The sequence below is a fragment of the Prionailurus bengalensis genome, chromosome B4, assembly GCF_016509475.1.
Source record: "Prionailurus bengalensis isolate Pbe53 chromosome B4, Fcat_Pben_1.1_paternal_pri, whole genome shotgun sequence".
Lineage (NCBI taxonomy): Eukaryota > Metazoa > Chordata > Mammalia > Carnivora > Felidae > Prionailurus > Prionailurus bengalensis.
The window spans coordinates 134,993,283-135,018,483 of record NC_057358.1 but is presented as its reverse complement, the minus strand read 5'-3'; the positions used below and the strand labels follow the sequence as shown (position 1 = coordinate 135,018,483).

Sequence of the window (25,201 nt, the reverse complement as noted above, 5' to 3'; positions counted from 1 at the left end):
TGATGGTCTCAGCTCTTTGCTTTGCTGCCTCCCCACAGCCCCTAAACCCCCCGAAGCACATAGAAGAACTGTCAGAGCCTTTGAAATTCAGAGTAATACCAATCCCGCCCAGGGCTCCCCAAAGGGTCGGAGGGAAATCTGATGCAAAGGCACTGGGCAAAGCACAGCAGAGAAAGCCACTCACTCAGCCCCCCCACCCACGGAAGGCCTAGTATGAGGCCTGCTGCACGGAGACCTAACACCTGCTATGAGTCATATAGTCTCTGTAGTACGTGCTCAGGAGATGTTTGCTGAATGAATGGTTCTCAATCTATAGGTGCCAAGGGCTGGCTGGTGCTTGGGTCAGTTTCTAGACTCATTGTATTCCAGCCTGTAGCTCTAGTTACTAGCATAGCCCTGTGTCTACTATGCTTGTTAGATTCTTCGACCAAGTATCCTTGAAGCAGGCACAATAGATATTAAGGTATCTGAAGAGGCAGAATGTGAACGGTTCCTGTACCCACTGTCCTCACTGCCCATTACCAAAAACTCCTTCAGACAGGGACCAAACCGATGGATTCTGTCATCCCCAAAAGGACAGAGCGATTTGCCTCAGAAGGTCTGCAAACTGGCACATAAACTTTTGAACCAACCAGTCACTATGGTATCTGACTTCTGAATCACCTTGAAAGCTGGTAGCTGCATTCTGGTATATCAGAGGCTGCTGGATGATCCTTGTCTGGGGAGCCGTGCTGAATGTCGGGGTGATCATCACCGTCTGCTGCTGCAGCTGAGCTGGAGGCTGGGGCTGGGGCTGGGGGCGGGGCTGAAGAACGGGAGTTGCCCTGGGTGGGGTGGGAACTGCAGTGGGGGGAACTTTGACCTGCAGGGCTGGAGCCTGGGGGGAAGCGGCCGAGGGAGAGAAGGAAGGTAGAGGGACCTGGCTGAAGGACCGCTGCAGGGAGGGGTCCACGGCTCCGCCCCCGCCATTGCCGCTGCCGCTGCCACCACTGCTGCCACCGCTGCCGCCACCCCCGCTGCCACTGGGGAAGGAGCCACACAGCTGCTCGGAGAACAAGTCAGGGAACTCTCCAACTTGATTGCTGACAAACTGCAGCATCTCTGTGAATAAATAAAAAGGGGTCATTCTATTGCCATCCAAAACATCTAGCAACTTTCAAATTTGCTTAAGAAATGGAGGCCTGCAAATCAAAAGGTGTTCCCATGGCCCTCGCAGAAATGGGTCGGGGAAACCTCCCCCTCCCTCTTAGGAGGTGAACCACCTGGGCTGAGATGGCAAACCACATGGCAATAGGGCAGGACTTCATCTCTTGGATGTTCTCTCTCCCCACCCTACCTCCAGGCCCTTTCTACCAACTTTCCTGATCAGTCAGGCCAAACAAGAGCTATCTCTGTGCTGGGTGAGTATAGCCTTTGGAAGTTATTGCTGGTCTCATCTTACAGTTAGGGACACTGGGGCAGGAAGTGGGTAGTGGCTGTCTTAAGGCTTTGGAGCACCTCCAGTCTCTGGCACTGCTCTCCGCGGCAGAGCAAGAATGCGGGAGTCAGGCTCTCACCCCAGGCTGCCCTCCCTCCTCACCACAGGTTAAGCTCTGGGCCTTCTCTCCAAGAAAGGTACATCCCTGGGCACTGCTGGTACCCTCAGGAACACCCAGGGATGATGAAGTCATGGATCGTTAGGGGTGGAGTAGATGGAAAGATCATATATGAAGTCCACAACAGTGAAATAACTTGGCCAAGGTCCCATGGCTCATCAGGGCCCAGCGAGGATTAGAACCAGTTCTCTGCCTCCCAGCTTCCTGTTCTTCCACTGCACCACGGTGCACGCATTGCCAGGTCAGGGCAGAGCAACCCCAGCCTTGGGCTCTATGCTCTAGGGGGCCCACCCCGATACTCCCCTGGTTGTGTCCCTTCTCTCTGGGCAAGGAGTCTGTGAGACCAAGGGGATGTCCACCTGGAAGCCATGGCCCCTGTCTAGATCATGCTCTAAGTACCTGGGACCCCTAAATTCCCAGCCCAAAGGGCCTCAAGCCTGCCTCCAGGGCCTCTTACCCTAATTCGTCCTCCTCAAAACTTGCCCAAACCCAAGTTAATCCACAACTAACAAGTCATATCACAACTCCTTCCTCCCTTTAGGGCTGGTCCCCATTAGAAGTCTGGGGCCTCGGCTTTGTCCCAGGTATTTTCAGACATACAGTTCTTTCCACTGTCTTCACTTCCTCCCCCTTCCAGTACGTCCTTAAGTGGCTACTGCTTGCCCCTGAACTGTACACCCTCCTCTCTAAACATTCAAGGCCGCATGATGCTCTTAGTCACCAAAATTCCCCAAACCAAACACAAACCAAAAAAAGCCACTACTTCTTTTCACTCCCCCAAACTGTCCACCAGCAAGACCCTCCTAGGTCTTTAACAGTGTGTGTGTACACGCTCTATATGGAGGTAGCGGGTCTGGGCTACAAAGAGTCTTTATGTTAGGTAAGCAGAAAGCTACGGGGGTTTCCAGGGTGACCATACAGGACTGAAACTCAGCAGTTCGACCTGCTGGCAAAACAGCATCTCGTAAGATTAAATGACTACGTAGTGGTATTATTTACCAACACCTCAACACTCTGCCGCGTCCCCTCTACACTCAGCCTGTTGTATGTGGGAGGGAGAAATGGGCACATTGCCACGTTGTAACTGGTACCAACCAATTCCAATTCCTCGTCCAGGAATTAAACTAAGAAATGTCCTGAAACTCAGCACAAAATTTAAACAAAACACAATTTAGTGCTGACACATTCCAAGGACAACACAAGATTTCTAAAAAATTTTTAAGAAAATGCTTAAGAGAAACCTAGTAAACTGCTGAGCTTCCCAGAGTTCCCATAAAAATCCCAACTCTGGGGAATCAACACCTGGTTTGTGAGCCAAAAGAACATCACATCCATAGAAAGCTAAGGTGGACACAAGGCAAGAGAGGCCAGAGGTCTGGTAGGTGGGCACAGGCTTTGGTACTAGGTGGGTCTCAGGAGGCCACCTAGTGTGTGATGGGTAAGTCACCCTTCTACATCCTGGCTTCCTCACCACAAAAGGCTGCCTTAAGAATACTCACTCGGGGGGCGCCTGGGTGGCTCAGTCGGTTAAGCGCCCCACTTCAGCTCAGGTCATGATCTCATGGTTCGTGAGTTTGAGCCCTGCGTTGTACTCTGTGCTGACAGCTCAGAGGCTGGAGCCTGCTTCAGATTCTGTGTCCCCCCGCCCCTCCCCCGCTTGCTCGCACGCACTCTCTCAAAAATAAATAAACATTAAAAAAATTAAAAAAGAAAAAGAATACTCATTCCGTTTCTTTGTTGTAAGGATTAACAAAGATAATTTGTGCAAAGTGCTTGGCAAGGGGCAGACCCTTACAAAGGTCCCTATTAGTGGCAATTCCAGAGCACCTACTGCCTGGGCACTTGGCTCCCCGATCCCATCTGGTTGAGAGCTCTCCAAAGACTTTCGTGGAGAAAGGCAGGGGCTGACACAGTGAAGTAACCTGCAAAGGTCACAAAGCTTGTTCACAAAGCAGGTTAAGAGTGTGTAGGCAGATGGGATGCAACTGCTTAAATTAAAAAAATAAATTCTTTTCAACCCCCACACGACAAGCTCCAGTGGTGTTATCTGCAGCCAGGCAGACAGGCACTGGGTTGAGTGGCGCAGAGGGGCCCATTAAGACCAAGCGTTTGAAGGAAGAAGTAATGGGAAGAGGCTCTTTGAGCCCCTGCTCCAGCAGGGCACACCAGGCCTCCCCGGAACCCCATCTGGTCTGCAGTGACAGAGACGGGGAGGCCCTGCCAACCGGAACGAGGCCCGGAGAACCAGGGCGCAGGAGGCCCACCCCGGGTGCAGTTTTGCGCTAAAGCTCCAGGCTGTACCCTGTGGGAGCATCGTAATGCCTCGTGTTCCCCACTCCGATCACTGGAGTGCTGCAATCACACAGGCTCTCATTTCTGCCGAGAGCCATGAAACTCAGAAAAGGGAAGCCTGGAGAAGACACAGGTTTTATGGGGCTTTGAAAAATGAAGTTCCAGGGGCGCCTGGGTGGCTCAGTCGGTTAAGCGTCCGACTTCAGCTCAGGTCACGATCTCGGGGTCCATGAGTTCGAGCCCCACGTCGTGCTCTGGGCTGATGGCTCAGAGCCTGGAGCCTGCTTCCGATGCTGTGTCTCCCTCTCTCTCTGTCCCTCCCCCGTTCATGTTCTCTCTCTGTCTCAAAAATAAATAAACGTTAAAAAAAAAAAAAAAGAATAACTGGATGTTTAAAAAAAGAAAAAAAAGAAAAATGAAGTTCCAGAACCTGCATGGTGAGTGGAGGGCCAGCCAACTTGGGTCTCCTTGGAGCTCCAGGCCTGCAAACTGTAGCTTACCTGATACCGATGCTCCTGGTGGTTACCCTCTCCAACTAAGCCACAGTCCTGGTTTTTTCTTTTGTTTTTTTTTTTGTTTTTAGTTTATTTTTTGAGAGAGAGAGAGAGAGAGAGAGAGAGCAGGGGAGGGACAGAGAGAGAGGGGGACAGAGGATCCGAAGCAGGCTCTACACTGACAGCAGAGAGCCCAATGTGGGGCTCAAACTCGTGAACCTTGAGATCATGACCTGAGCTGATGTCGGACACTTAACTGACTGAGCCACCCAGGTAACCCCCATGTTTTTTACAGTTTATTTATTTATTTTTGAGAGCGAGAGAGAACGCACAAGCAGGGGAGAGGCAGAGAGAGAGAGAGGGAGAGGGAATCCCAAACAGGCCCTGCGCAGCCAGCACAGAGCCCAAGGCGGAGGTTGAATTCATGAACTGTGAGATCAGGACCTGAGCCGAAGCCAGAAGTCAGGCGCCTGACTGAGCCACCCAGGTGCCCCCACACTCCTGTTTTTTAGGTGCTTCTTAAAGGGATAAGTTTGCTTAATAAAGTAACCTGGGCCGCAAGAAACTACACCTGGGTTTTGGTCCCTTTAAAAGCAGGTAACCAAAATCAGAGGCTGCAGCCATCACCTGTGCATTGCAACAACTCTGGAGCCTCATCCAAAGACACACCAAGTTCACACGCACTTACTGGAGCTTGCAACCTGGAGGTAACATAAAGCACTCTGTCCAGCCCAGCTAGCAGGATCTACCTGAGAGTGAGGTGACCTGAAATCTGGGCAGATTAACTTTGGTCAGGAATAAAGAATTTAAAGCCCCAAATGAGGTAACACGGCCTCCAAACTGCAGTCAGCCAACAATCCTTTAGTGGCCATTTGCTACTTAGCCCAGTTAGGTGCTGAGAGCACAATTTTACAAAGTAGGTCATTTATTCTTATATTTTGTATTTATTACCCACCTTGTGTTAGATAATGTTTGAAAGTAACTGTCTTTTTTAAAATTGTAAAAGTGGGGCACCTGGGTGGTACAGTCGGTTAGTGTAGGACCCTTGATCCAGACTCAAGTTATGATTTCAAGCTCGTGAGTTCAAGCCCCACATTGGGCTTTGTGCTGATGACGCGGAGCCTGCTTGGGATTCTCTCTCTCCTTCTCTCTGCCCCTCCCCCGCTTGTGCATGTGCACACTCTCTCAAAATAAATAAACGTAAAAAAATTAAAAATAGAATAAAACTGTAAAAGTAACATTCACCATAGAAAATTCCAGAAAATAATTAAATTAAAAAGTCACCCAGCCATTCCACCTCCCGGAGACATCCACTGTCAATGTTTCCATGTGTCCTTTCTACACAAGCATGCATGTGTGTGTGAGCAGTTTTACAAAAAAGGGGTCACACTGAAGATGTTATTTTGTACCCTCCTCCCTTTACTTAATAAAATATGAAAAGTATTCCGTGTCAGCCATGATGGATAGAACGTGATGGTTTGGGAGAGCCCCACAGCACTGTACATCAGATGGCACACAGCCCTCCGTCCATCACTTCATAGGAACTCAGAGGCTGTGACTTCTAACGCCCAGTTCCGCAAGCAAACCTCAGGTCTTTTTAAAGGTAAGGGACCCTATTTATTGTGGCATTTATGTACTTCTTAGCCACTTCGTATCTGTAAAACAGAGCTGTTTTATTAGGTTCCTTCCCTAGCTCTTAGTCTTTTTATTTTCTCTATCTTTTTTTGGTCACCTCTAAAGATTTTGAGCGTTGTAACCCGAATCTCATTTTCCCCATAAGCCCTATGGTTTGTGTTACACAGTTTTGCTTAGTGCAATGATTTTTAATGAAGGTATATGTTGCATTATGGCAGAACTGACTGTATATAAATGCTAATATTATGTAATGAAATGACATGGTTTTTGTGTTACACTTAAAAAGTCCCTCATCCCAAAGATTGTAAGGATATTCACCTAAACTTTCTTCATGTGTTGTTCATTTAATCTTTCACACTGGATCTGACCAACAGGCATAAGAACACAGAAATAAGTATGGCGTATGATGTTTGCAGGCTGATGGGAATCAGATGGACCACAACCAGTGAGCGAGAGGGAGGTAATCACAAAAGTTAATTCACAACAAGTGCGCTTAAGAAACAAGTATCCTGCTTTCAAGCTGAAGATCTTATCTTCCCTCCTAGGATCAAAAAAAAAAAAAAAAATCAAACCAGTATCACACCTGAGGGTCAATAGATAACTTTTCCTTCCTCCATTTTGCTATCTGTGATCACCACTGCGTTCTCGGGACCTGAAACGTTAGTTACCCCCATTCAGGTCGCCCAGGAGAGCAGTTCAAGAACTGGGCTGTTGACTAAACCCATCAACGCAGAAACCCTGAAATGCAAGAATATAAGGAACATAGGGACACTTATCACAGGCAACCGGGTGCCTAAAATCACTTCAAACACCAGGGGGCACATTTGCTAAAACACTCAGAGCACAGGGACAGCATCAGGCACTTCAAGGGGATTCTGGGTCACCTTCCTGGGGGACAGGGAGTCTGGAGGAGGGCTGAATGACACAGGATGGCAAACTAGTGACTCAGGCATCCTATATTTTAAGCGAGGGATGAGTAAACTCTTTTTACTGGCAAAGAAACCACAAAAGAAAATTGGGCAGGGAGGTGGGGGTTCTCAAATGCCTGTGTTTCATAACACAGAAATGTGTCACTGCATATATCAAATATTACATAATAAAATGAAACATCTGAAAATTAAGAGAAAAAGAAAGCACAAAGGGAAGCCAAAGTCATTCTCAAACGGTCTTCTGGTCTCCTCTCCCTATATCTCTCTCTTCCTATCTGCCCAGCTGGATGTTAGGGGCAGCCTCAAAAAGTCCCAGCTGGCCAGTCCTGAACTCTCTGGTCCAACACAGCAGGAGACCCGAGCCAGCTCTCAGTTTCAACCAGGAGAGTGATCTTCAGCACCCCCTTCAACTGTTCTTTCTTCTTCTTCCCTCTGCCCTAAGTTTACTATGAACTCCTGGCAAGCCTCTTTTCATGGTATCACAGTTATCTCTTTGCTTCACTTCCATACTCTGCCTTGATTTCAACCACAGCCTCCTACCCAGTGACAAGTGTCTTCTGTGAGTATCTTGTTGGTCCAACAGTCTTTCAAATCAAATCAAATCTCTTAAACACAAGTTTCAAAACTTCCTGCCAATTGCTCCCTCCTACTCCTAGGAATTTCACTTCCCACTCACCTTTGCTCATCATCCACCTGGGGGAAAAATACCCCCTCCTTTTATCCGTACATGCCTTTGTGGGGGGAGGGGAGTTGGGGAGGAGATCTTTCCTGAATGTGACTGCCATAGCACACCTTTTCTGCTCCTTACCACCCTCTTCCTTTCTGAATTCCATAATTCCATTTCAAAACCACTTAAATGACTTTCAACAAGGACTCTTCTCTACCTCAGACCCAGCCATCTTTGAGCTCTTGAACCCAATTATGATTTAAGAAAAATTACCCAAAACTTGAAAACAAAGCAGTGTGTGTGTGTGTGTGTATATATATATATATATATATATATATATATATATATATATTATACTGTGTCCCTTTAAAGTCATAGTACAGGTAATAGTACTTACCGTGCCTACTAAAGGTCATCCGATGCTCTGTGGAAACAAACTTGTTTTTTTTTATTTAATATTTATTTATTTCTGAGACAGAGAGAGACAGAGCATGAGGGGGAGGGGCAGAGAGAGAGGGTGACACAGAATCAGAAGCAGGCTCCAGGCTCTGAGCTGTCAACACAGAGCCCGATGCGGGACTCGAACTCTCAAACCGTGAGATCATGACCTGAGCAGAAGTCAGTTGCTCAACGGACTGAGCCACCCAGGCACCCCAAAACAAACTTGTTTTGACCTGCTATTTATCACAGATTAGGTAAAGTTAGATGTTCACTTGTAGAAAATTGTTAGATTGCGAATGATTTCTCTCTGGTAAAAAAGATAAACTTTGTTTGTATTGCCCTGTAGGACGTTAACCAGTTCTGCATCTAAACTTGCAATCTTATTCCTGCATGCTTTTTTGTAAAAACTATGTAAATATCAGTTTCTTACATTCTCTTTCGATCCAGCTTTGTCATCCTGATGGTTTTCTCATTAATAATGTTAACAAATCTCTGATATGTGCTGATGATATGTTAGCTAAGAGTAGGTTTTTAATATTCAAAAAATTTTATCTTGCCACATTACATACAGGAACGTATATTTTTTAATGCTTTTCTTATAGATTATGCTTCACAAGCACATGGACAAAATCTTCCACTCCCCTAAACTTCTCCAAGTACTAACCATTCTGGCAGTTAAAAACACTGGCATCAATTCACTGAAATGCTCCCCAAAGCAACTTTCATGCAATCTGTAAAAATGGCATTTATGCTTTCTGAACCAAAACTGGAAGGGACATGTCACCTCACAATGGGACAAGATATTTCTGAAATTCAGGTTATCCTGGGAAATCTGGACAAATCTGCTATTTCTGCAAAGCTTCTACTTTTGGTGAAGTGGGTATGTAAATGCGAAAGGATTAAACCGTGTGGAGCACCCACTGTGTGCTGGCCTAGAGAGATGATAAAAAATTCACAATCACAGCAGCAAGGAGGACACAGGGAAGGTGCAGGTGGAACGGCCTCTTGTGGGAACTGGACTGAAGGCTGCTGGGCACACAAAGGGAATTCTAGGCCCAGGGAATTTCAGAAACCAAGGCTTGGAGGCACAGAGCTGGCACAGTGGGCTGCTGAAGAGAATGGACAACTGCCAGGGCACCGGGCTGGGCAGGAGTCAGGATCAAATCATGACAGGTTATTCTATAGCTCATGGTGATGAACTTGGTCCTTCTCTTTATTAAAGAAGGAACAGTGAGTCATCCAACAATGTTCTAGGAAGAGAAATCCCTCTGGCTCAGCGGCTGCTCATGCTGGTTCATACAAGGGGGCTGCTGGCTTCCCCAGAACCCCCTAACGTTGTGAACGCATTAAGTATCATTCTGAGCACAAACTCAGGGCTGAATTCTGACTTGAGAGGGTATCAGCATAGCTGAAACAGAAACTTGGATAACTTCATCAACTGATGAAGAGAATCTTCTGAAAACTGATTAAAGAAAAGGTCTGGTTATATATGAGGTTCTAAAAGGTGGTCTACCTTGGGAAACAGGCCACCTCCTGGAGACTGTGTGAAGGAAGTGTGGCAAAGAATCATATTAAGGGAGAAAAGCAGAATATCAAAAAAAAGCTAAACCAAGAACTAACTGGAAGGCCAAACCGAAAAGGGATTCCCAAGTAGAAGTTCAAAGAGTACTGGCTGAAGAAGACCTGGCTATCTATTAGCAAAACCGAACCATGAATCTGTGAATGTAATTGCTGTGCTGCCTTTGGAAAAAAAATCTCCCTGAGGCTAATTTTCTTGTAAGTATGGGAATAATCCAAACTCTGATATATACACATTTTACATTTATTTTCCTGTCCATATATACTCCTGTCCATACATCTAGAACATAAAAATGTATTTGATTCTTTCAGTGTTGTTTTTTAAATTTTTAAATAATAATAATTTTTTTTGAGAGAGAGAGAGAACGAGTGAACAAGGGGCAGAGGGAGGACAGGGTGAGGGGAGAGAGACGGGGGGGGGGGTGGAGAGAGAGAGAGAGAGAGAGAGAGAGAGAGAGAGAATGAATTCCAAGCAGTCTCCGCACCCAGCACAGAGCCCAACATTGGGCTTGATCCCACAATCATGAGATCATGATCTGAACCAAAATCAAGAGTTGGACGCTTAACCAACTGAGCCAACCAGACACTTGTTTTTGTTGTTGTTGTTATTATTTTTTTTTTAACACAACAAACACTAAAGGGTGTCATCTCCAGGTTAGATTCTAATTTAACCCCTGAAAAAAAGTCAGTGGTCATGCTATTGATGTTTAAAAGCAAAAATAACTCTGCAACAAAACTAATAAACTTATTTTCTAACTGGAAATCACATTTACATTTTATTTAAAATTACAGAGGTGGTTATGACTAAAATCAAATTCATTTCATATTGATTCTGTGTGGACAACACAGTAATAGCTATCACACTGATACTTGGTACTTTATATAAACCCTGAGACCAGTATTATTAATAAGTGTGGAAAATAAGGTTCAAATAAATTAAATAACTTGCCCAACCCCCCCCCCCCCCAAACTACAAAGTGGCTGAACCAAGATTTGAACTGAGATTGTATTTAGGTCTGAACTTCTCCTCTATGCTATTTTCCTCTACAAAACCAACATTTCTTAGATTTTACAGTTATGCTCATCACCACTTGGGAGAAAGATGCAAGAGAGACCTGGAGTAACAATAAAGTAAGGAGAATTTGGGGGAAGGGGTGTCGAGGGGGGTGCTTATGTAATCCATCTCATTACTTCCAATATTAAGTTCAAAGCTAATGGAAGGTTAATCTCAGGGTAAGCATGCATGTAACTGACTCACCGAGGGAACAGGGGAGAGATATTTTTGCCTGGCTATTTGTTTGTGAGCACACCTTCCTACCCAAATGATTAAATTATTCTCCAAATGAGACTTTCTGCCTTGACAAGATGCTCTTTCTAGAACAGTCTTTTTACATCAGTAAAGACACATCCTTTAAGACACGCATTCAAGAAACATTAGCTGAGGGGCGCCTGGGTGGCGCAGTCGGTTAAGCGTCCGACTTCAGCCAGGTCACGATCTCGCGGTCCGTGAGTTCGAGCCCCGCGTCGGGCTCTGGGCTGATGGCTCGGAGCCTGGAGCCTGTTTCCGATTCTGTGTCTCCCTCTCTCTCTGCCCCTCCCCTGTCATGCTCTGTCTCTCTCTGTCCCCCCAAAAATAAATAAACGTTGAAAATAAAAAATAAAAAAAAAATAAAAGAGTCCATACGTGTAAAGTACTTAGAACAGTGCCTGACACATAAGTTCTTGAAAAGTGATGGTGGTGGTTACACAGGAAGAAACAAGTCCAAGTCCAAAAAGGGGGTGATTTTGCACACAGGCAGGTGGGCAAGCGAGCGGCAGTGAGGTAGGAACCTCCTCCTCTTCCTCTTCCAAAGACTGTGCTCCTTTCACAAGCACCCTGCACCAGAAGTTGCCCCAACAACCACACCTTGGGGCTTCCTCTCCGGAAGTCCTTCATCATGGATGCCCCGCCTCACGGCCCAGGCCTCACAATGCTGCAGTCAGTAAGCCAGCCAGCCGCACCACCCATGCAAGAGCCCCACCCTGGGTCCCAGCCAGCGAACCTAGGCCTCCTAATCCTTAGGCAAGTTAGAGGCATCAGATTGTTGGCACCCCACATTTGAAAGGCTGTCCCTCTTTTTCCATTTAGGACTTTGCAATGTCTGCTCTTAGAAAGAGGTCAGGACTAGACTCTGAGAATAAGAAAAATCTTGAGGCAATCAGTAGTAGCAATAATAAAAATAGTACAGTAATTGTTAACATTTACTAAGCTCTTACTGTGCGTCAGCAATTGCGTTAAGCGCTTTGCATAGTTTCCTCATTTAATCTCACAACACTTTGAGGCAGATACCATTATCGCTTCCACTGCACTGACAACGAAAATGAGACACAGAGAGGTTAAGGAACTTGTCCTACGTCACCCAGTCGGCAGGTAGTGGAGCTGTAATTTGAGGTCAAGTCTCAGGCACCACACTGTACAGATGCTTTGGCTCCATTATTGAATGGATGTCACCAAACAGACCCTGGCATCAGGCAGATGCTCATTAGGTGCCTTCGCTCATGAATGAGAGCCCACATCCTCCACCCGGGAAGGGCAGGAGCGTCATCTCAGGTCTTCCTGTATTTCCTGTCTTCACCTGCTCCCGCCCTGCACCGCTGTTCTTTCACTCTCGTGGAACAAGACACTGAAAGGTGAGCAAGATGTGGACAGCAAGACTCCCAGGAACCAATCCTGCATTGTCCTGTTCTAGAAGACAAGGGCATCGCACTTCATGGTGCCAGATAACCAACCGAGTGTCAACAAAGTCAGGTGCAAGCTGAACCACCCTCCCGACTCTCCTGGGGGCACAGTCTCCACAGCAGGGGATCTCAACCTTGCTCAGTTCTAAAACCAGTCAGGCAAAGGTGAAAGACCCCAACAACCCACCATCCCATCCTTCCACTCACGGCCCTCCCTGAGACTAAGGACGAAACAAATACTTGCAAAGCAGATTATGAAGTTGTGCTATGAACACCCACCCAGCACCCACAGACACTGTGTGCTATGTTGCTGGGGGCTGGAGGATGCTGAGCACCTAGCATGGGTCCCAGCCCAGGGCAAGGATTCCAAAGGGGTGTGGTTCCCTCCCCACCTTCCCATCTCAAAGGGAAAACCCAACCAACTCTCATCCACTGTGACAAGGGCAAGAACAGACAAGTGCCTCACAAAGAGAGGGCTGTCAGAGGGGGCGCCTGGCTGGCTCAGTTGGTGGAGCATCTGACTCTTGGTCTCGGGATCATGAGTTCAGGTCCCACGTTGGGCATGGAGCCTACTTAAAGAATAAAAAAGACTTAAAAAGAAAAAAGAAAGGAAAGGCTGTCTGCGAGTAGAGGAAGGACTGATCCACAATGGCAGGCAGTGGATGAAGAGTTTTAGGAGTTAAGAGAGAAGGAAGGTCATGGCAGACAGAGGGAACAGGCTGAGAAAAACCACCACACCACCAGGAAATGCCCTGCAAGCTGCTGAAGGGCAGAGAATGTGCAACAGAGTAGAGAAGTGGAGCGGCTTACAGTCGTGTTCTAAAAGGCCTTAAGGGCACCATAAGGCATTGGATCTTATTTTGGAGGCAAGGAGAGGCACAGAAAATGCAGTGGACACTGGCCACTTTCGTTGTTTGTCCATCATTCAACCCAACCCTCCCATCAGCACCCTGCTCTTCCTTTCGGAGAACCCCCGTGAGTGGTCTTGGTGGCAGGTGAGGCTTCCCACCAGGCAGCCCTGATTCATGCATACCCGCACCAGGAGCATGACTCTTGCTGGAGTGACCCAGGAGAGCAGCAGCCCGTCAGAGATAACTGTCAGAGATCACTGTCGCGGTGGGGTCCTAACCCTGTTGCCCCTGGGCTATCCTTAGCTCCTAACGCTACCCTAAGGCTATCCTTAGCTCCTGAGCCTCCCTTGGTTCGGGCCCATTTTCCAAGTCGGGCTCTGCAGCTTTCCGGTCAGTCCGTGCACCATTGTCCTTCCAATAAACTCCTTTTCTGTTCAGGCTAGCCAGACGCAGTTTCTGCGGCTCACCACCCAGCCTCCAGACTGATACAGAGCACAATGAAGCACAAGAGGGAGGGACCGGGTCAAAACCGTGTTTGAGAAAGATAACAAACACAGTTATCAAGATTGTAGTCTGTAAATCACCCACACACCCAAATGCCTTTCCAAAGGGCTGTTCCCTCGGCCTAGAATATGACTCCTCTCTCCTGCCCCTTTATCTAGCCTGAAGACCTCAGCTTATAAGGTACCTCCACAAGAAAATTCCTCTGATCCACCTTTCCACTAGTTAGGTGTCCCTCCTGGGCGCCATCCCAGACTTCCCACACTCAGATCTCAGGAGGTGCACCCTGGTGGGTTCTTAGACACGTTACAGTTTGAGAACCTTGATCCCACAGTGAATCACATGTTCCCAGAACATGCCAAATTACTCCCAAGTTTGGTCTAACTCTGTCAAAAAGAACATCATGACACTTTTCCCTTGTAAAGTTCTGTTCATTCTTCCCTCACATCTCAGCTCAAATGTCAAAGTCCCTGTGAAGATACTGCTAATTCCCTTCCTCAGTGCTCAAAACACTACTTGGAGTTTGCTTCTCTGTTATGGCCTCTGTTGCATTTCACTTTGTATTGTCTGGTTGTTTAGATGTCAGCTCCCTGAAAGTCGGGACTGTTTCACTCACCTCCAATACCCCAAGAGTCTAATGCTGTGCTGGGAATATAATAGATACTCACTCATGCTGAACTGGTTTGAACACGTTTTAAGAACTGTATTAAATTTTTTAAAAATAACTTCTGACCAGAAGGGGTTCCTAGACAGCTTTCCTGAGTCAGGACACATCCCACCTCATTCCCATGGGGCAGAAAAGTATATGGGATCCCACGTTAGAAGGCCCAAATTCAACTCCCGACTCCATCAGCATGGGGAATCATGGGCAAATTATTTTATCGGTCTCAATGTCTCATCTGCAAAATGGGAAGAAAAAGGAAGCATCTACCTCACAGCACTGTTAGAAAGACAGATGTATCAGAAGGACTTTTGTAAAGTATAAGGCTTCACCATCAATTTCACACTTAGCAAGAAGCATGATTTCCCTTTTGCTGTGGGATAGAGAGGGCCTGAACTGAGCAGACACCAGTTTAGGTAGCTCTGCATCTGGTTCAGCAGTCGAGATTTCATCACTGGTCCAAACCAGACTCTGAACCCAACAGACCAGTTTCACAGGCCAGATGCAGCAGCCAGATTATAAAGGACATTTAGACACATATTCATTAGCAATTCCAAAGGCCTAAGGAATTCAGAAAGAGCTCTGCTTTTCCAGTTTCCAAACCAGTCAATGGTTTAGGATTAGTTTCTAAACAGAGGTTCGTTCCCCAGGGAGCCTTACCTGGTGGCCCAGGCTCTGGGATCTAGCTACTCTTTAAAAAATTCCATCAAGTCAACCAAGTTTAACCCTTGAATACTGTGGTCCAGACGTGCAACACTTTACCCTGCACTCTGTGACTAGTCCTTTGTGTCCCGCCCACCACACCTACAAAAGCCCTTACGAAAGGAAAAAATACCGTATTCTTTTTTTTTTTTTTTTAAATGTTTTTATTTATTTTTGGGACAGAGAGAGACAGAGCATGAACGGGGGAGGGGCAGAGAGAGAGGGAGACACAGAATCTGAAACAGGCTCCAGGCTCTGAGCCATCAGCCCAGAGCCTGACGCGGGGCTCGAACTCACGGACCGCGAGATCGTGACCTGGCTGAAGTCGGACGCTTAACCGACTGCGCCACCCAGGCGCCCCAAAAATACCGTATTCTAAAAAGAGGCCCTTTGGTCCTAAAAGTCAACTTGCAAAGTGAACTTCCTTATTCATTCTCAGATAGAGTCAAAGGAGAATGTCAGTTCCTGCCTTCTTCCCTTTATGTGCTTTGTCTCCCTTAATTCTTGGAGCACCTGTGACATAGATGTCCCCAGTCCCCACCATACAGCAGAAAAGAAGGCTCAGAGAAGTGCTGCAGGACGCAGGGAAGGTCACTTGAAGCGCTAGCACAGAGCAGACCCCTCTTGGTAAACACGTGTCACCAAGTGTGTACCTGAGCAGAGGATCCCGGGTCTCTCTGGCCTTAGCCCACCACACACCATCTTGTGTTTGCAACTTGGAAGCCACATCAGACAGAGATGTGGCTGGCACAAGACACAAGGAAAGTACATGGGGTTTGGAGTTCGACCCGTCTGGACTGAAGTCACCTTTCTACCACTTACGAGTTGTGTGATCTGGGCCTCGGTTTCTCATCTGTACATTCCACAGAATCAGGAGACAGGATTAAAAGCAACAACATTTTGGGGTGCTTGGGTGGCTCAGTCGGTTGAGTGTCCGACTTCGGCTCAGGTCATGATCGCACCCTTCGTGGGTTCAAGCCCCACCTCGGACTCTGTGCTGACAGCTCAGAGCCTGGAGCCTGCTTCAGATTCTGTGTGTGTGTCTCTCTCTCTGCCCCTCCCCTGCTCACGCTCTGTGTCTCTCTCTCAAAAATAAACATAAAAAAATTTTTTTAAAGCAACAATGTTTTAGAAGACAACACAGGTAAAGGGCCATACACACTGTGTGAGGGCAGGGTCCTCGCTTACCCTGCCTGCACGGTATCCAAAGCCCAGCTCAACACAGGCCCTAGGTAAGGGTCTGAACTGCAGGTCTGACTAGACGCTGCTGGGCCCACAGCTGGTGCTGCAGACACAGTGATTTCAAAACCTGGTGACGGATGGAAAAATAGAGGCGACTGCAGGGACAGTCAATAACTAATAAAGAAAAAGATGAATCACATTCTCCTAGGGAACACCAATGACTTAAGGTTCAAAGGAAGGTATTATGAAGACAACTATTCCTAACAAAGGGTACTTCCTAAAATGCCCGCCGATTTGGGTGAAAAGTAGCCGTAAGAGAATTATGGTGAAAGGAAGCAACTTCCAGAACACCACTTATAGTGATGGAAAGCCCCCAAAATTTTTTCAGAGAGGACGCACTGAAATTTCGGGGGCGGCAAGGGCTGCCGCCAAGAAACTACATGAAAGAGAGCGCAGGCAGAGAAGAAAGTCCCAATGGAACCACCTAAAACAAGAAACCAGTTTTCAAGTCCCCCAAAGCAGAGAGCCGAAAATAAGGAACTGCTGTACATTAAGGGGCAATTTGAAAAGTAGAGAGAGCAAGCAAACGAGATGGAGGCGGCAGAGGTGTCAGCCAGTCTGAACCACGAGCGTCCTAGGCAAGCAAAGGGAACATGTGAGGCAGAGGAAGGGATCGTTCAGAAAGCTGGTCGCTACTCACTGTCCAGTGGTCCTGAATACAGAAAAGTGAGGCACTGGGAGGCCAGGACGGAGGGGTCTGTATATCGTGGGGGGAGGGAGAAGGGACGGTGTGAACTCTAAACTGGCACCCGTGTGGCAAAGCCAGGCGGAATAAAGGGACCAGAGTCTAGACGCGGGAAGCTGACAGGCACGGGCGCTCTCCTACACACCGTGGCGGGCAAACGCTGGCACGTCTTCTGTGGACAGCAGTTTCACGGGGTCTCTCAAAACCACAAACGCGTGGAGCCAGAACAGAATGTTAGTTCCTGCCCCTTCCTTTTGTATGTTCTCCATCATTTGGCTCTTGTGGCATCTGTGATGGAGATCATCACCAGCCCCACTCCGACCCAGCAATCCCGCTTCTGGTCCTTTCTCCCGCGCTTACACCCACACGTGTGTGAAAATGACGAGTGTACAAAGCTAGTCACCACAGCATTGTCTTTAATAGTAGGACTGGAAGCACCCTGAAACGTCCATCAGAAAAGGACTGGATGAATGAAAGCACAGCAGTACATCTACGCAATGGAAAACCATGCAGCCCTGAAGACTAGAAAGATCTCTGATATATGTAGTTAAGTGAAAGAAAAAAAAAACAACAACACAACAACAACAAAGGCAAGGTGCAGAACAAAGCTTGTAGCATGCTCCCTATCTGTGTAGGGATAAAAAGGGGAGCAAATATTAAAAGCCATGCTTATCTGCTAATATTTGCATTAAGGAAGTTTTGAAGAAGGTAAAGAAACTTAAGAATGAATTACTTGTGAGGAGGCGGGGCTGGTGGGTGCTAAGCAAATCGGAGCAGGGCAGGGACACGACTCTTCACAGTCCTTTCTCACATTTTTTAATTTTGCCACACGAACGTATTGCCTTTTCAAAAAAATAAAGATATTTTCCAAGTGGTTAAGTCCCAATCACCACAGTAATCACAGTAATTTACAGCAACTGGAGAGTTTCAAACATTAGAAGGGCTACGGCTGGCAGGGTGAAGGAGCTGTCACCCCTTGTGTCGCGGCGCTCTCTTTGGGAAATACACACCAATGAACTGACTCCAGAGTGACTTGCTCGTCGTGTTCAGGACAATGGTATTTATTGTCCTGCAGGGACATGGATATGCAAGGGTCTGCCAGTGCAGGGGGGTGGGGGATGAAGGGTGGGGGGTTAGGCGGGATCATCCCTCTACTAAAGCTAAACTGTTTCAACATCTAGCAACCCGTCAGTGAAAATGTTGTAACAATTCGTGCACATGTTAATCAAGCTCAGACAGCATCCAGGAGATACAGACAGACGATTTGATCATCAGAACGCGCTTTGTTGAATAAAGTTTTTTAAGAACTTTTTAAACTATGAAATGGAGGACAGAAGAGATCCAGTGGAGACAAATACAAAAATATATTTTTAAAAAATGCCAATACATGGGCTGAGTAGGAGAACAACAGAAAAGACTGTTCAGTGAACATTAGGCCGAAGGGTGTGAGTGAGAGCGTTTGTCAAGGGCAAAGCCAAACACACCCGGGAGGGAGGAGAAACCCAAGGAGACTGGTTCAGTGGCTCGAGCGAGCGATCCCAGAAAACTTTATATCCCAGGAAATGGAACTGGATGGGAGCAGATCAGGAGCTAAAACCGGGTAGAAAATAAATAAGCTGTGAGCAACAGCTGTACTTTCAACCCAGACATTAACCACAGTGATGTGTACCCAAGTGTCAAAACAAAGTTTGTCTTGAAAAAGCTATACACAGGGGTAGAAAAGTAGATCTGTGCTTTACCTCACTGAGCAGTTTCCCCAAGTATGACTCACCAGAGAAACGTGTTTGGTTTCCATACCTCTCCTCACCTCCCAGTGGGGTGTTGGCCACACCCTCCCAACACTCACCCCTGGCTCACCCGGTTGGCCACTCCAAACTCCCCACCAGATGCGGACACCCTGGCCGGGGGCTCACCCAACACCTCTGCAGAGTACCCCTTCACTGCCGGCTGGTGTCGGGGTCTCTTTCAAAGATGGAACTGACCGCAGGGAGAAGACAGCCGAGGACAAAGCAGTGCCACCCAAAGGCTCCAGAACAGGAAGGAAGTTCCTCCGCAGGCTGGGGCACCGCGTGGGCTACCAGCAGGAGGACCGCATGAATGCGGGTATCTGACACAGTGAGCCCCACCCCCACCCGAGCCCACGAAGTAGAGACAGCGACTGACAGTTCAGTCACATCAGTGGGTATTGCCATGGAATTCAGAACACCCAGGATAAAGACAAGACCCTACAAACTTCCAGAGGAGAAAACAGCTGGCACATGAAGGATCGGGAATCAATTGGTATCAGATCTCAATGAGCAGAAGCTAGAAGACAGGCGATGCCTTGAAACTTTTTCTTTTTTCATTTCTTTTAATGTTTTTATTTTTGAGAGAGAGAGAGAGACTGACCAAGTGCGAGCGGGGGAGGGGCAGAGAGAGAGGGAGACAGAATCTGAAGCAGCCTCCAGGCTCTGAGCTGACAGCAGAGAGCCAGATTGAGAGGCTCAAACTCGTGAACCGAGCTGAAGACAGACGCTTAACTGATGAGTCACCTAGGAGCCCCATCAAACTTCTGATATAAAATTAGGTCCAACCTAAAATTCCAAACTCATCCAAACTATCAAATTGACATGAGGGTAGAACAAAGATATTGTAAGACAGACAAGGCCCCCCGCACCCACCCTAAATTTACTTCTAATGTACTCTTTCTGAAGACGCTGCTGGAGGATGTGCTCCATCAAAATGAGTGAAAAAATACCACCTAGGGAACAGTGGCTTCAATTATCACTCCCCAGGGTGATGACTAAGGTAATCCCAGGATAAGTGTGGGACACCGGAGCTAGACAAACATCAGATGGGGCAAAAAAGAGGGAGCGACAAGGGGGTAAAAGGAGTTAACTTCATATTGAGAGTTGCTGTCACAAGAACTAGGGCAGAATTCATTGAGAGAACACAGAAAGTTAAGCAAGGGAATAACTGGTATTATTACAGGGCCTAGGAAAAATACAAACAGCAACAAAAAATGTAGAGGATTGGGGCGCCTGGGTGGCTCAGTCGGTTAAGTGTCCGACTTTGGCTCAGGTCATGGTCTCGCCGTTCATGGGTTCAAGCCCCGCGCCGGGTTCTGTGCTGACAGCTCAGAGCCTGGAGCCTGCTTCTGATTCTGTATCTCCCTCTCTCTCTGTCCCTCCCCTGCTCACGCTCTGTCTCTCTCTGTCTCTCAAAGGTGAATAAATGTTAAAAACAAAAAAAAAATTTTTTTAAATAAAAAAAAATGTAGAGGATCCACACACGAGAAACAAAAGGCTATGTCCAGACAAACTCCTGCCCACAAATGTTCACAGCAGCTTCATTTATAACAGTTCAAAAGTAGAAACAGCCTAAATGTTGGTCAACTGATGAATGGGCAAATAAAACATGATGTATCCACACAAGGGAACACTCTGCTGCAGCACTGATGAACCGTAAAGCCATGCTAAGGGAAGGAGGCCACATATTCCATTTCTGTGAAGTGTTCAGAACAGACCAATCCACAAGGACAAAAAGTAAAACAGCTCACTGAAAAGTTTCTTGACGCTTCTCCAAAGAAAACAGCTGCCTCTGCTTGCCATCATCCACTCACTCCCGACCTCTTTTTGGCTTATCTAGACTTGGACCCCTTCATCTGACTTCTCTGTCAAAGGCCGACCTCCCAACTGCCAAATCCCATGACTCCTTTCATGGCCTCGTCATCCCTGCTGTCCTCTGCTGCATGATCCCTGGCATCCACTAACCACTCCTTGAAAAGTTCACCTTCCTTCAGTTTTCTATCACACTTTCCTCACCTGACCTGACTTCCCAGTTCTATCTTCTCTCACCTCTCGCCTCAACTCCACAGTGACTACTCTTCAATCTCCATCCCCAGCTTTGACCTTTTCCTGGGTAACTGGCCTGATTTCCTAGTGGATGACCTCCCGCCCACCAGCACCTCAACCACTGCACATTTAAGACAAATGTTTATCATCTCCCCCAAACCAGCTCTTCCTGCTGGCTTCTGAACCGTCTCAATGCCGGAGGATCAAAGCCCTGATGGGATCATAGAATTCCACCTCTACTCTGCCTTCAGGGCAAGGCCTTCACTGAGGCCCCAGCCTGTTATGTCCACCATCTTGCACAATGGCCACTTCCTATCCAAACCCCATCACCCCCTTAGTATCATCACCTCACACCCGAATAGCTGCAATTCCCTCCTAAACTGGGCTCCCTGACTCCACGCCTCCTTGCCCATCACCACAGTTGAATTATCTTAAAACCTGTGATTGATGCGTCATTCCCCTAGCTCAAAATCCTCAGCAGGTCCCTCTCCACATTCCACAAAACATGTGCATCAGGTATGAAGACCCCCCAGTTTGGCTCCAACACGCCTTTCAGACCTTATCTTCTACCGTTGCCTTATACACACCGCGTGGTCCAAGGACTCACTAGTAATCCTTGATCTCTCAGGCAGCCATGTGATGGTCATGATTCTGCCACCCACCCTTTTGGGTCTTACGGGAAGGACACCTCTGTCATTGTGCCTTTCCTGATCCCGGTGGAAAAATATCTCCCCTCTCTGCCTTTGCAGAAGACCTGGTTTATTACAACACGTGAGGCGCATTCTCATGACGCGGCTATCCACCATAAAAGAAAGTGCCCTAGATACTCTATCATCAGAGGACCGGAGGCCTGGGACAGCAGATCATCCTGCAGTGGAACGGGGCCCTGGAGACCAACTAACACATCATGCTTTGTTGGGCCTACAGTATGTTTCTTTAAAAAAAACAACCAACCACTTGGAGCCACCATTTAGAAATGTGGACATTTCACATAAAAATCCTGACTTGGGTACCTCTTGAAAAAGAGATGGCAGATCCCTTTGCCAAGAGGCCTCCCTCACCTAAATTAGTCTGCCCTAGTCATTCTGTATAACATGAGCCCGTGTTATTTTCTTCATGTGTCCTGCCAGAGCTATTCATTTAAGTGATCTGTTCCTCTTGTGTTTCTTCCCTCAAGAATTTAAGTTCACTGAGAGGGAAGAGAACGTGGATGTCTTGTTCAAAGCCATCCTCAACACTCTGTCCATCATAGGGGTACTTAGGAGCCACTCAAGACAGGTGCTGAATAAATGAATGGATGTGGCCTCCATGGACTCACATCTTTGAAGGGCACTCATAGATTACAGCACAGATGAGGTTGCCCAGGGAAGGATCTTGCCCAACTGGTCTTCCAGGAGGCAGACATGAAATCCCCAGGCTGCAAGCTATGCAAACTGCACACCACCCCCCAACACACACATAAAGTATATTTATTCATTCTCATGGTCTCTTCTTCCTTACCTGACTGGCTCTGGAAACAACGGGCAGGTTACCCCTGATCTAACCCAACCCCAAAGGCTGTGTCTAGTACAACTTAGAATCCTGCCCAGCCCAAGGTCACTAGATTCATTCAGGTAGTCCACAAATACTTAATTCTAAGTGCTAGAAATACAGCGTGAAGGAAACAGAAGGACCAGGCACTCATGGAGCTGAACTTCTGGAGGGGGAACGGATGCATAAGAATTCAGGAATATTTGTAACTGCAGACCACTGGCCTTCAGCCTGCCCAACCCTTCTTGTGCTCCAAAACCTGGTCAAAGTCCACCTCCTTGGAGTGGTCTTCCTGGTATGCCAGCCTTGACCAGCTCCCTCAATGTTGACTTTCACTTATTGCTCTGAGCAACTGTAAGCTATTCTATACTGAGCATTACAGTTTTACTGTTATTCCTCTTAGGCTCCATGAGGCCATAAAATCTTCTTTCCTATCTTTCATGTTCCCTACAGCTCAGAAACCACAGCTGGCACTTGAATACTTGTTGACCAATTGAAGGCAGGGAGTCACTTTTTCCCAAATCTGGTATGGGGACCCGTGAAGCCACTGAACCACTGCACTAGTTTCCAGAATGTACATTTTACTCAGAAATCTACGGGGAAAAGGTTAATACTTGACCATTAGATAAGTGAACACATTACAAACTAAGAGAAACAAGAACTGGTTATGGAATGAGAAGGCAAAATGCACATGAATTTCTTCCGGTGAGCTTGCTGGTAGGCAGCCTTAGGCATACTTCTTACTGGCTGGGTAACCTTGGGTAAGTTAATGAACCACCTTGAGCCTCTGTTTCAGGATCTCTGAAAGGGGATGAGAGTAGTAAAACAGATGTCTCTACCTGATGAAACTGTTGTTAAGGATTGAGAACATTCATGTGTATGAGTGCTTAACACAGTGTCTGGCACATACATGCTCAAAACATGTTAGCTGTGCTTCTTAAGTTCAAGAACCTCTCTCCTGCATTTGTTAACACATCTCCGTATTTAGGAGCACTTCGGGGGGAAATCTGTGGTAAGACTTGGGGCTTCAATTAAGGGTCTTAGCTCACTGCCAGAATGACCAGAAACAGAAGGCAAGGACAAGCCAAGGAGTTAAATGTTACAGAAGCAAAATGGGAATACATTCTTTTCAATTAACTGCTGTCACTTATCTCTTCCCCTAGAAGAGAATTCTCTGCGCCTCAGTTTCTTCATCTGTACAACAGGGATGTAGCTGTCTTTTCTGCGGGCAAGACTGTAGTGAAATCCTGGACATGACAGGACTTTATAAAACTCACGAGCACAATGCACTTGAGTTACTGCTTAAGACCATGGGTTCTGGACAATTTAAGGTTAGCGACCTTGTACAAGTAAACATCTGGCCTCTGTCTACCATGGGACTGTAGGGAGGCATAAGTGAAATTATATAAAGAATTTGGGGACTATCAGAAGAGCCCAACTACTGAGAGTTATTATTATGGTTATTAACCTATTCATTGGACTCCTCACTCCCAAGTGTCAGATGCAAGCCTGCTATAGTGACACTGGCTCAGGAACTGGGCTCTATAACCAGCTGGTAGACCTTGGGCAAGTAACTGACCTTCTCCAAACTTTGGGTTTCCATGGTCACAAAATGAGAGCATTGCAAGAGAGAATCCCCTGGGCTCCTACCAGCTCTTCCACTCCGCTGTTAAGGTCGCCGGAACAAAGGCTACCCGCTCCCCAGCCTGTCCCCGAAGGGCCACAACTCAAAATTCTTGCTGCTCAATTCCCTCTGCAGCGCGATAGCAGGAGCGCCCGAGTCTCCATCCCGGAGAGAAGCGTCCATACTCTGCCGCCACCGCTCGCTTTCATCAGCAACTTGCTTCCGCAGGAGCTCCCTGCCCAAAGTTTCCCAGAGCGCCAAGTGACCCGGCCGCAAGTCACCCCCCGGAGGGCCAGAGAGGAGCGCGCGGAGCCTGGGGACCCTGTTTCGGTAATCCCAAAGCCGCCCCCGCGGCCGGGCGGGGAGTGACAGGTGCGACGCGGAGCTGCGGGCAACGGGAGAGCGGGACCTGGCGCCGCGCGTGTAGGCGCGCGAGGGAGGCGGCGGCCGCGCGCTCTCCTCGGGCTGCTCCCGCAGGGCGCTCGCGAGGCCCCCAGCTCCGCGCCCCCGGCCCCACGACCCCCGCTCCGCTTCCGGACACGCGGCACCGCAGAACCGAGCGGCCGGGCGGGGACCCAAACCCGCAGCACTCCGAAGGGTTGGGTTCCGCCGGGCCGACCGCGCGTGCCGATGCTTCCCGCGCGAGCCAGGGCTGCGGGGGGTGGGCGCACGCGCACCCGCGCGCTGCCGTAACCCCTTCCTCCCCGCGCGCCCCCGCACTCCCACCCACCCACCTACCACTCACCGTCGATGTCCCCCAGGGTCAGCTCGTCGCCCAGCTCAGTGAGCGTCTCCATGGTCTCCAGACCTCCCAGCTCGCCACTCTCGTCCATCGCCCGGCTCGGCGCGGAGGCCCCCCTACCGTCCCGCTCAGGGAGACGCGGGGGCGGTGCCACCGCCACCGCCCATGACACCCAACAGCCCCCTCCCGGTACCGCCTCACCGGCCGGTGCCAGCCGCCGCCATGTTTGCGCCGCGCGGGAGGGGCGGGGCGGGATTCCCCCGCCCCAACCCGCGCCCTCTGCGGCCCCGCCTCCAGGCCGCGCGCCCCCTTGTTTGTTGTCAATGGGACCAGGCTCGTCGTGGCCAATCAGCGCGCGAAGCGGCGCGTGGGGTGATGGCGCGTCATCGATCAGCAGCTCAGATTTGCATAGCGAGGCCCCGCCCCGCGAGGGCTCGTAGCAAATGCGAAGTGAAGGCTCCGGGTCCTCAGCCCAACCTTA

General features: G+C 48.2%; 1 protein-coding gene across 1 annotated transcript in view; it reads right to left on the bottom strand.

Annotated features, from left to right (window-relative positions):
* Window positions 1–25,131, bottom strand: part of SREBF2 (sterol regulatory element binding transcription factor 2) — a 57,777-nt gene extending 32,646 nt beyond the window's left edge. The window contains 3 exon segments of the mRNA XM_043562744.1: window positions 664–1,101; window positions 24,724–25,092; window positions 25,095–25,131. Coding sequence (XP_043418679.1) covers window positions 664–1,101; window positions 24,724–25,092; window positions 25,095–25,107 — 820 coding nt within the window. The 5' untranslated portion in view covers window positions 25,108–25,131.
* Window positions 25,132–25,201: the final 70 nt, after the last annotated feature.